The sequence below is a fragment of the Rutilus rutilus genome (assembly GCF_951802725.1).
Source record: "Rutilus rutilus genome assembly, chromosome: 9".
NCBI lineage: Eukaryota > Metazoa > Chordata > Actinopteri > Cypriniformes > Leuciscidae > Rutilus > Rutilus rutilus.
This window is the reverse complement of record NC_140223.1, coordinates 15,431,476-15,443,377: the sequence shown is the minus strand read 5'-3', so window position 1 is coordinate 15,443,377 and position 11,902 is coordinate 15,431,476. Positions and strand designations below refer to the sequence as shown.

The 11,902-nt window shown below is 35.2% G+C and overlaps 2 protein-coding genes across 3 annotated transcripts; one reads left to right on the top strand and one right to left on the bottom strand.

The window, feature by feature from the left end:
• The first annotated feature begins 412 nt into the window (after window positions 1–412).
• On the top strand, window positions 413–6,378 carry igldcp (Ig-like domain-containing protein). 2 transcript variants are annotated; one of them, XM_084419385.1, is made up of 6 exons: window positions 413–601; window positions 2,249–2,289; window positions 2,377–2,724; window positions 2,942–3,211; window positions 3,550–3,600; window positions 5,401–6,378. In XM_084419385.1, exons 1-6 carry the CDS (start codon window positions 549–551, stop codon window positions 5,592–5,594), a joined length of 957 nt encoding a protein of 318 aa, XP_084275511.1. In that variant the 5' UTR covers window positions 413–548; the 3' UTR covers window positions 5,595–6,378. The 2 variants fall into 2 exon arrangements, with proteins under 2 accessions (XP_084275511.1, XP_084275512.1); XM_084419386.1 differs by lacking the exon at window positions 5,401–6,378 and adding an exon at window positions 3,737–3,970 and having other exon boundaries at window positions 487–601.
• Window positions 5,854–10,564, bottom strand: plin2 (perilipin 2). Its single transcript, XM_084419384.1, has 8 exons — window positions 10,260–10,564; window positions 9,822–9,873; window positions 9,499–9,694; window positions 9,326–9,408; window positions 8,965–9,229; window positions 7,963–8,084; window positions 6,999–7,130; window positions 5,854–6,856 (listed from the first exon to the last, which is right to left on the bottom strand). Exons 2-8 carry the CDS (start codon window positions 9,849–9,851, stop codon window positions 6,452–6,454), a joined length of 1,233 nt encoding a protein of 410 aa, XP_084275510.1. The 5' UTR covers window positions 9,852–9,873; window positions 10,260–10,564; the 3' UTR covers window positions 5,854–6,451.
• Window positions 10,565–11,902: the final 1,338 nt, after the last annotated feature.

Genomic DNA, 11,902 nt, shown 5'->3' with positions numbered 1-11,902 from the left:
ATAGGTCTAGTAGTGTATTACTAGATTGACATCCAACATATAGAAACAACAACCAGGGGCTGATTGAACATTTTGTATCCCTTTATTTTTGAACAGCAATGGGTGGTGTGATTAAACAAACGAAAACATTAATCTTGAAACATTGAACACACTCATGTCCAGAAATTCACAAATATATTAAAACAACTAAGCTGCAGACAGTGTGTGTCCAGACTTTTTTGACAGGCAGGCTCACTCAATGGTTTAGGTATGAAGTTCTGACTTGTCTTGTTTTATCTTTCCACTTCAAAATAAAAACATTGTTTTTACTCCACAAATCCTTTATTAAAGATAGACACAAAATTAGACTTAACTCAAAACTATTTTGACTTGATTGAATCTGACAAATGATGATGTTCAGATATAGCCATTCACCAAATGTGTTGATTTGGGCTAGCCAAGGGGAAAATCAAGGTGGTAACGATTAAACAGCATAAGTTTCGTTTTTGGGAAATGGAGAGGGAACGCTGTAGATATAAAGCCTCTGCTGAGCTGTTTACAGTCATAGGATGTCTGACAGGAGCAGGAGCCTGCACAAATGCGACATGGACAGAAGTAACAGGTGAGAAACCTATTTAATAGCAACACGTTAGAAGACTAGGTGATATTCTGAGGAAATTGTCACATTCTTAAAATGTAAAAATTCGAATCAACATCGCTTGTTGGTTTTTTAAAGTTGTCTCTTGATTGAGTAGCATAATCCGAATAGCCCACATAACTGAATGGTAAGTGCTATAAAATAGTATAAACTGCTTAAAAACAACAACAAAAAACGGACACTGCAGCCTCCAGTAGGCTACTTCAGGATTAGCCTACTGCTGGTTGAATTGAGTTAAGTTTCGTTTAGGCTAAAAGCGTCACCGCAGCTGCTGCAAACTGAAACTAAGGGAGCAAGACGGGTTCAAAGCAAAGCGAATAGGGTATATGTCGAACGTCGCATGACGAAACCGGAAACCTGGTCTCATCGCATCCGCTTGTCATAGAAAGTGTTAACAGCCGTATGAACTGATGCCGATATCTATGGAATTTTAAGGTAATCAGCTAACCTACCTATCTCACTTTGTTATTGGCTTTTTATTCTATTTAAATATCTAAACGTTAGTGTGAAGATTATTTTTTTTTTTTACTTTTAAATATCGATCTTCACATGCGAGGGACATTGGTTATGATCATCTTTGCTCGCTCCTTTTAAGTTATCTTGAGTAAAACAGTAAAAAAATGCATGAAGCACATACAAAAGACCTGAACCGGAAGCGATGCGTTCTGTTTTCCGGTTTCGTAATGCGGCGTTCGACATATACCCTATTCAAACACTATAGGAGCAAATGCAGTCGTCTCGAGACGCGTTGGACTATTTAAACTTGAAAACGCCTGGCGGGAAGCTAAAAAAAACGAGAAAAGATGTCTGTGTATAAGCAGATGAATTTAAGAACAGAACTTTTCCGACAGAATATAGCCTATACACTGAGCTATAGAATAGAAACTTGATAGTTGGGTGCACGAAAATGCGTTCTAAAAACGTGTACCAACGTTCCCATTTTGAAAACATTATTCTGAATCAATGATCTCGGAACGTTCAAAACGTCTAGTTTAAAAAAAAAAAGGTTTTAAAAAACTTTTGGTCTTGGTTATACGAATTTAAGGGAACATTTTATTTCGTCATTTTGCAAACATTTAATGGCAACGTTACGTTTGAATGTTCTCTAAACAATCTGAAGTAGTAACATAGACGAACATCCTACAACGTTTCAGAACGTTCCACGAACAATAGTCTATAGAAAAAAGTGGGCCAGTTTAGTCCCAAGTATTGAAACAGTACACTTACTAGTACATTGATATTAGTAGCTGTAGCCTATACTTACTATTTAAAGTATAGCCTACTTAAAAATATACTTGAACTTTACTTAAGCATACTTAATCAAATGAACTTGAAGTATAGGCCTACTTATTTTTTGTAAGATATGTTGGATGTTTTTGTGCTAATGTTTTGAAAACATTATTAAAGACAAGATAACTTTATATGTACATTCTGTTTACGTTACTGGAATAATGATTGTTCATAACTTTGAATGAACCTTGCCAGAATGTTCAGAGAACGTTCCACGTTAACTGCAATCAGTCGTAACCGTCAGCCTCTTGTTAATATCCATTAGATATGGTTCAAGGGAATTAAATCTCTGTAATTATAATATATAACGTTTCTTCACAGGGTTTCGGCCTTTCTAATGCTAAGGCTTCTCGTTTGTGTTGGTAAGTAGACAATGTTAAAAGTAGGCCATCTTTATTAAGTTATTTATACACATTTTTTATTTTTCATATAATAATTTATCCCTATAGGCTCCTCTCCCCTCTCAATGGTTGTCCACACCTCGTCAAAGGTTGGTCTGCCGGCTGTGCTTCCGTGTACTGTGGCATATCGACTGGAAACAGCTCACGTGCCTCACATTCAGTGGCAGACCACAAGGGATTCAGTGTTCGAGCGAATGGGAGAGGAGCTGTTTCAGGGAGAGCATTACATAGACCGGGCTGATGTGCCTAAGGAAATGCTTATGAGGGGAAACTGCTCTCTGTTCTTGCGGGATGTCAGATTCAGCGATGCAGGCATTTACGAGAGTTACCTGGTGGTTGGAGAATCAAATATCAAGAACCGAGTATTCATTCAGAGCGTCCAACTTGCAGTTATTGGTGAGAGTTTAACACTTAACACTTTAACACTGAAACACGCCTCAATGTAAGTGTATCAAAGGCAAAACTTTCGCAACCATGTTTGGAAAAAATCTGGGTTGCAGTGAGCATTTAAAATGGAAGAGAATGGGGCCAATCTGTAAACGTCAAAATACTCATCGTTTCCATATAGCATGTAGCAGAATATCTAAATTGATGCTGGCTTGTCTCTTCCCAGATCACAAGGCCATTAAATCTGTGAAACCTGGAGAAGACCTGATCCTGGATCTGTACACGCATCAAGCTGAGCAAGTGATTTTTCAAAACAGTAATGACACCAGCTGGTCAGTCCTCTGGGAAAGAGGTGAAGGCATAAGCAAGAAAGGTTATCCGAAAGAGAGAAGCCGCAAGTTGATTTTTAGGGCGGTTACGGCCAGCAGTGCCGGAACATACAAAGTTCTAGACTCACAGGGTCTGGCGCTCAGCACAGTGAAGGTCGCAGTTACAGGTAGGTAACTTTTGTTCAGTACATTACACCCTTAAAAATAAATGTTCTTTATTGTATTCTATGGTTCCCTGAAGAACCTTTAATATCCATAGCACCTTTCCATTTCACAAAATGTTCTTTATTGTGGAAAAAAGATTGTTTAGAGTATTAAAAAGTTCTTCACATGAAGAAAATTATTTATTTTTAAGAACTGTTCACTGAAAGGATCCAAAAATGGAGAATCCAAAAATGGTTCTTCTATGGCATCGCTTGCAAAAAAACCCCTTTTGGAACATTTATTTGACCTGTAATGGCCTGTTGCAAGATTGTGTTAATCTCAGTCTTTTTCTTAATTGTAGAACCTGTGCTAGCAAAAGAAACTGATGCTCTGCAAAGACATTCTGCATTAGGTAAGCTGTACACAGATAGTGTAATCGTTACTTGACAGCTTTTTTGAATTAAACATAGCTTTAATTGGAAAGGAAGAAATTCCTGTTTCTGACCGTTTTGTTCTTTGTTTCTTTCTTTCACTCTCACTCACTTTAGGTAAAGCCACAATGAGTATGCCTCCGCTGAGCCTCATTACTCTTTTCCTATCATTTCATCTAATGTTTTTCAAATGAAATGAAATCGTTCTGATTTGTACTTGTTTTTTTATTTTATTTTAAAGGTAGCACTTTACAGTAAGGTCTCATTAATTAATTAACATCAACTAACTTGTTTCGATATTTATTAATCTTTGTTACCATTCAGTTAATAAAAATGCAACTGTTCATCCTTAGTTCATTAGATCAGGTCCATTAAATAATATTAACAGATACAATGTTTTATTTTAAATAATGTACACTGTAAAAAAATTATATGATCAATAAGTTATGACAACATATGTTTTTACATTGCTTTAACTTAAAATGCTTAAAAACCTTTTTTTTTTATTCAAGATTCAACTCAGGTTAATGCAATTTAAGATAAAATGACTTAAACATCCTTAAGTTGATTGTACTTAAAAATTTAAGGCAGCAACTTTTTTTTTACATATATTAGTATATGTAACTTTTATATATATATATATTAAATATATGTTACTTTTTTTATATATATATTTTTTACATATATTTAATATATTAGTAAATGTTAAAATTAATATGAAGCAAGTAAACTGTTCGTTCATGTTAACTGATGTAGTTAATTAATGTTAACAAATGAAACCTTATTGTATACCATTTTAACTGTTAGTTGAACTACTGTTAGTTGTTAATTGTTAGGCCTAAGTTAGGTCAATTGTGAGAAGCATGTTGTTTTACAGTATGTACTTTACAGTACTATCATTCTCTGTCTTGCCTGAAAGCTCACTAAGTAATTACCTTAGTGTGATTACCTGAAACCTTTATGGATATACTTTTTTAGTAGTTCTTTTACTGTACATTGCATTGTTAAAATAAATATTAATAAAGAGAGTTAATATATATCTAGTAATATGTAAATATACAAGAATATTTATGCAATACCTATAATCCTCTGAATCCTCTTGTGCTTAAGATGTAAATGTCAAACCCGTTGTCTATGTTTTGTATTTTGTTTAATGTATTTATGCTTTTCGTGTAGCAACTGCTACTACAATTCAAAACATTTCATTTTGGACCAACAACACGGTTTGGTAAATCCAATTTTTCCATTGGCTCAACTTAATATTTCTGATTGAGCCAATGTTAATAGACTATTGCCACAATTGGTAGACTGATTGCCACAAGTGAACCAGTCACTAGAAAATTTTGAGTTAGAGAGGTCTAAAATGTTTTACAGAGAACCTGACATGAAATATAATACTAGAATGAGGTTTAAACTGTATACATGCCACTTTTTCAATTGCAAACTATTATACATAATATCCACAACAATCCTGGTTTTAAAGGTGACTTTGGAAAGTAAAGTTACAAAAATATATATATATTTTTTTGTTAAAAATATTTTTCTTTCTTGTAATGCAATGTTTTGTGATGTAAGCAGTGGGGATTGTGCCACTTTTTATTAGAGCGCCATCTAGTGGTACATACATTTTTCTCCTAAATTATACTCTTTCTTCTTGGTATTGTTTTGAATAAAAGAGCTATCCTGGGTGCAGATGATAGTCTATCCGTCTATCCATCTTCCTGGAGTTATTCCCGCTCATTTGCAGGGTCCGCTTTACACACACATTTGATTTGGCACAGGTTTTGCGCTGGATACCCTGACACATCCTAGCATTGAGAGTGCTGGGAAACATTCACACTTGCACAACAATTTTGGTATATCCAATCCACCTAACCTGCATGTCTTTGGACTGATGGGGGGAAACCGGAGCAACCAGGGAAACACCTGGAAGAACATGCACACAGAAAAGACTCCTGACTCAGCCGGGGCTTGAACCGGGGACTTTCTTGCTATGAGGCGGCAGTGCTACCCACTGAGCATCACTCACTCACTGTGTGGGTGAAGGTGATTGTAACATAGTGTATGTTTAATGGTTTATTGGATAGCAAAATAATTATAAGACTTTAAGAATAAGAATGTTTGATTAGTAAATGATGCTCTGTATCATTCTCAGAGTTTTCCGAACCCTCCACACACAGCATATCGGGCTCTGATGCCAGATCTGAAAATATGAAATCGGGCATGATGCAAAAAAGGTTATCCGCCTTTTCACTTTTATTATTCCACCAAATGCTTAGCATTAGAGGTACCGGAAAATGAAGATTCAATAAGACAATAGCCTTAAAGACTAAATCCACAAAAGAATGAAACAAAAATGATGAGGGTTATAGAATGAGTTAGAGACCACACATCTTAACAATATAGACATTTTGTGGATCCAAAACCAAATGTCCATTACACCGTGAAGTATTCAGTAAAACATTACGGTGTATAGAAATATTTATCCGCATTGTCCTAGTGAATTTTTTTTATAAAAATACTATTTTTGAGGTGAAATTTCAATCATCAGACCAACACACGACAAAAATAAATATTGCAAGTGTATTTGTTTTATTAGAAATGTACAAAAACAATAAAAAGACAGCAGATTAAATAGTGTGTAAAAGGCACTATTTATGCCTTAGTGGATTAGGCATACAGGCTTATAATACTTCAGAAATATTATTCAGTAAAATGCTGTTTATTTAATATGATTGTTCACATAAAATATTTGAGTGGATTTTATTGGCAGGAATGTGTGATTATACGTATATTTGTAAGATATAAACAAACGTTTAATATCCTGAAATTTCATCGGTCCTCGTTCACTGACTGCATCTCCACTTCAGGCTGAAGGGTCCTTTGTTTGTTACATTTGGGGCCGTTTGAAGTACTGCGTGCCACGCGTGGGTAAAAAGGACCAACCAGCCAATTGAGAGGTGTGTTATTGAGCAGGTAGTCCATGACGTTATCCATGGAATCTCCTATTCTGCTCAGCTGAGATCGACTGATGACGAGTATGCTACTGGACACATCTCCTATGACGGCTGTCTTTCTGAAGCTGCTGCATACCTCCATGACGGAGAGGCTGACAGAGGCCACCTGGACCTGGACGCGCTGAGGGAGACCTTTGAGGCTGGACACCAAGACCAAATACGTGGTCTGAAGTTGCAGGCTGAGGTTGTAGGCAACGGTCAGTGTGTGTGATTCTGTTTGCTGATAAAAAAAAAAAATAATTTGCAGAAGAGAAAATGAGATCCAAGCATTTAACCATGTTAACGGAACTTCACGTCTCTAAAAACATGAAATTCCGACTGTATCTTTGAGATAATTTCCAGTCAGATGATATCTCGGGTACCTCAGTTTCATTGTCCGTGAGTGTCTCGTTCTCTTCTTGACTCTGAGTCACAGTCTTCCAGCCCATCAGTGAACTCAGTTTCTCATGTAGCTTCTGGTTAGACACATCAATACTCTTCCGTGTATTTTCAATCTAATAAGAAAAGGAAACAACATTAGGAGACAGTCCATTGTATGGAAGCCCACTCACATAAGAAAACAAAACGCTTTAGTAAATTATGAGAGAAAAAGTCGGAATTATGACATTAAACCATAATTATGAGATACTGATAGAAAGTTGAAATTACGACAAACTAAGTCATTTAGGAGATAAAAAGTCAAGATTAACACATACCAAGTCAAACTTCCGACTTAAAAAGTAATAATTATGACAATAATTATGAGATAGAAGTCGATATTATGACATACTAAGTAATTTATGCAATGAAAATTCAAAATTATGAAGTCATTTATGAGCTTAAAAGTCGAAATTATGACATACTGAGTGATTTATAAGATGAAAGGTCGAAATTATGACATAAATCAAATTATGACAAGTCAAAATTAAGACACACTAAATCAAAATGATGGCTTTAAAAGTCAATTATGACATTAAAAAGATGTGACAAAAACATTGAAATTCTGACTTGGTCATAATGAGATAAAAAACTAATTATGACATACTAAGTCATATATAAAAAGTATAGCAAAGAAAGTAATAATTTTGTCATAATCTCATTATAATGACTTGATATGTTATAATTATGACTTGGTATGTCATCATTTCTAAATATTTAATTTTTGTCACAATTATTACATAAAATGTCAAAATTTGTCACAATTTCAACTCTTTGTCATAATTTTGACTTTTTATGTAATAAGTAGGACTGAATATGACAGTTTTGACTTTTTATCTCATAATTTTGACCTTTTATCCATGGTGTGGTTTAGCAGAGATCTGAACTGCATTGCATGTCATTACGAACCTTATCTACAGCTCTCTGGTATGTCCTGTCCCTGACTTTGCTGGAGAGAGACCCCAGTCGCACGTAGTAACTGGGTGCATCACTGTTATTTTCAAATCCTTCGGTGTTATTCCCTTCACATTCTGAGAGATTTTGAAAGGACAACCACAGAAACAGGACAAAGAAGCAATTGTTAATTTCATCATTTCCATTGGCATTTTATAAATAAAGATTAGTGAGGCTCTTGAAACTATAATTAATTTCAGATTCCTTGTCAACGATCTCTTTGAGATGTGCTTAATTATGATGTTCCACGCATTAATGGGAATAATACTTCTTTTTCAGGAAAATGGAATTCAGGAAAATAATTCCAAGTACTAAATGCAGTCTTTTGACACTCATAACAGAACATACAGTAAGGATATTCTTTCAATGTAATTTAAAAAGCCATACCTTATAAGAAGCATATCCCAAGACTATCACAAGATATGAGGAATCTTATAAGTACATATGCAGTTCTCAGACTGCAAGTATATTTTATAGAAGAATAAAGGGATAGCTCACAAATTAATTTTTTTTAATTATTTTGTTAAAATCATGTCTTTTCAAATGATATTTGAAGAATTTTTTTACATTCATCCATACAATGAAAGTCAATGAAACAACATTTTGACCCCATGGACTTTCACTGAGGTAATTTTTTCAAAACATTCCTTTGTGAAAGAAAAATGAAATTCCACAGATGAAAGAAATGCAGAGAAGAAATCTTCTCTTCTCTGATGACATGTTTACTTGCATGAGGGCAGGGCAACCTGTCACTCATTTGAGATCGACCAATAGCGAACCACAACCAACCAAACAATGGACAAAATCAAGTCCCGTTAAAAACAAGCCGTTTTAATCGGATAGGGAAGAAAATAGGCCATCTTTTAGAAACTACTCTAAAGCTGAGCAACTTTAAGTCACAGTCTAAATATCATCAATACATTCTAGTACCAAAAAACATGGTCCATCTATCTTCACCTTTCACCTCCTCAGTTTCAGGTAAGTACTGCTCCAGCAGAGTCTCAGATGTGCTCAGTGCTGTGTCCACTCTTTTGCTCATTAGTTTGACCGCCTTGCTCTCCATCACCGTTTGGACACGTCCACTAACCACCGTTTTGGTCTTTCCCACACTGCCCAGAACTGCCCCTCGTGTTCGGTCTATCACTTCACCGAGGGACTCTTTGGCACCGTTCATGGTACCGCTGACAGCTTCCTTGGCTCCCGTCACCGCCTCTTTGACAATCTGAAAGAGAACAATGTATCAGAGCAGTGCTTAAAACTGTGGTACTTTTCTTATGCTTAACATTTAGGCAATTTTAATGTGGAGTTTACTAAATACCTGATCAGACGGCTTGTGTAGGATCGGCAGAGTCTTCTCTATCTTATCCAGTCCTTTGCATGCCAGGTCATTTGCCATAGAGACTACAGAGGGACACAATAACTTTTGGTAAATACATTTTCACACCGTAATCTGTCCTGATCTCAAATCGGCTGAACAACAAATCGACTTACTCTGAGGCTCTAGTTTGCCAATGATTGGTAAAGCACTGGAAAAAGCAGCGGAGGTTATGGTTTTTACACCATTCTCAGCCACCTCACACACAGACTTCAAGTATGGAAAGTTATTCTTAGTGTTGCAGTACACATTTGACACCATTCCATAGGTGGAAATAACCATGGGAAGGTGAACTATTCGGTCAACCACATTCTAGAAAGGAATGGACAGGGATGAACAGATTAAGTGACGTTCAAACCAACAAACATATTTTATTTTTTTATAGTATTAATAATTAGAAAGAAATTAATTTAATTTGAACGAGGATTAAATGGCACACCTGGTTATTCACAATGTCCACAGAAGCCATGTCACTGTAATTAGTAGAAAATCTGCAAAAGATCATTCAAACTGTCATAGAAAATTCTTTCTTCTACTTTAAACTTTAATCAAAATATTATCTCATCCAGTACATAACATCTCACATAAATACATTTTAACGGTTAGATAACAATGAACACAATAGGGCCTAAAAGGTTTAAATATCAGCAAAAGAAAAAAGCATGATAAGGTGACGTAGTTACTTTAATACTACATGTACTTATAGTAGGCTAATAACAGTAAAATATGCATAATTACAAGTAACTAACACTAAACCAAACCCTAACCATAACTCTATAGTAAGTAGCCTACATGAAGTTGATTAATATTACTCAGTACTTATTCGAGTAACAATGTAACTACGCCACCTTAAAATAAAATGCATTATTTAGCCTACCTGTTGTGCTGTCTGAACAAAATTCATAAGCCGTCTCTCAGTTGCTTTAAAGAGGATTGAGCGACTGCTCCGGATTTTATAGGAAGGAATTCTGATGACAGACTGGATGACGTTGCGACGAGTGATGTAGTCCAAAGGTCGTGTGCTGAGGGGAATTCACTGTACGAATGACATAATCCAGTGTACAAAGATCAGTCAACTGTTAAGCACAATTGTCTGGTAGTTCTCAAACGTTTAAGAGAAACATTCATGGTTTCGTGCTTAAAGTAGGCTAATCTTTTCATGCCTTAAACTTGCATGTGACTGAAGCATGTTTAGTGAAAATGACAACTAGCATCTGGCTTATTGCAGCAACTTCCTGTTTTGCTGACCTAATAACTGAGTTATCTGGGTGAAAGTTCAGACATGCTGTAGAGGTCAGGTGAAGTGGGACATAAGTTAAATGACCCACTGTTGCCTTACTAATCAAAAGCTCAAATATGACAGTCATCGATCATCGCAATGCGCAACAAAGGACTTTGTCATTCTGAAGATGTGTTAATCTGTCTGACATCATCATCATACCCTTACAAAAAAATAAGTAGCCTATGCTTCAAGTTAATTTTTATTAAGTACACTTAAGTAAAGTTCAAGTATATTTTATGAATACTTTATATAGTAAGTATACTAATATCACTGTTAGAACTAGAAGTAGGCTATAGGCCTACTTGTAAGCCTAAATTCAATAAAATTGGCCCACATTTTAGTGTATAAATAAAGTATACTTTTAAGTATAGACTATTTTCACTTAAAGTGTATAAACCCAGAAATGTGAGACATAAACTCGCAAAAAAGTCAGAATTGTGAGATGAAATGTCGCAATACCTTTTTTCATGCCATGGCAGAAAAAAAGAACAGAATTGCAAGAACTCAAAATTCTGAGAGGAAAAAAGTCAGAATTGTGAGATATAAATTCGAACCTGTAGGATAAAAAGATATAAACTTGAAATTGTGAGAGAAAAATTTGCAATTACCATTTTATTTCATGGCAGAAACATATGGAAGCTTTTTTCCGCTACAGAATAAAAAATAAAAAAGGTAATTGCGCCTTTTTATCTCACAATTCTGACTTTTTTTCTCACAATTGCGAGTTTAAATCACGCAATTCTGAATTTTCAGCTCAGAATTGTGTGATATAAAGTCGTAATTGCGAGTTATAAAATAAGAATTGCGTGATATAAAGTCACAACTGTGTGTTATAAAGTCAGAACTGTGAGATTTAAACTTGTAATTGCGAGAACTTTTTTCAGAATTGCATGTTTATATCTCGCAATTCTGACTTTATAACACACAATTGGGAGATACAAAGTTTTATAAAGTCAGAATCTTGAGATATAAACCTGCAATTCTGAGGAAAAAAGTCAGTCTTTTTTTCCTTAGAATTGGATTTTATTTTTCGCAATTGAGAGTTTATATCTCGCAATTGCGAGTTTATATCTTGCAATTGCGAGTTTATATCTCGCAATTCTGACTCGCAATGGTGAGTTTATCTCTCACAATTCTGAGAAAATATGTCAGAATTGCTAGATAAACTCGCAATTGTGAGTCAGAATTGCGAGATATAAACTCGTAATTGCGAGAAAGTCAGAATTGCGAGTTTATTT

What these genes read in the sequence shown, in the direction of transcription:
- plin2 (XM_084419384.1), bottom strand. Translation starts at nt 9,851, where the DNA reads ATGGCTTCTGTGGACATTGTGAATAACCAG. An exon ending in TGGCAAACTAGAGCCTCAGA is followed by an intron (nt 9,409 to 9,498) that starts GTAAGTCGATTT and finishes GTCCCTCTGTAG; the next exon opens with TCTCTATGGCAAATGACCTG. An exon ending in TACACAAGCCGTCTGATCAG is followed by an intron (nt 9,230 to 9,325) that starts GTATTTAGTAAA and finishes GTTCTCTTTCAG; the next exon opens with ATTGTCAAAGAGGCGGTGAC.
- igldcp (XM_084419385.1), top strand. Translation starts at nt 549, where the DNA reads ATGTCTGACAGGAGCAGGAGCCTGCACAAATGCGACATGGACAGAAGT. An exon ending in AAGGCTTCTCGTTTGTGTTG is followed by an intron (nt 2,290 to 2,376) that starts GTAAGTAGACAA and finishes TTATCCCTATAG; the next exon opens with GCTCCTCTCCCCTCTCAATG. An exon ending in CGTCCAACTTGCAGTTATTG is followed by an intron (nt 2,725 to 2,941) that starts GTGAGAGTTTAA and finishes GTCTCTTCCCAG; the next exon opens with ATCACAAGGCCATTAAATCT.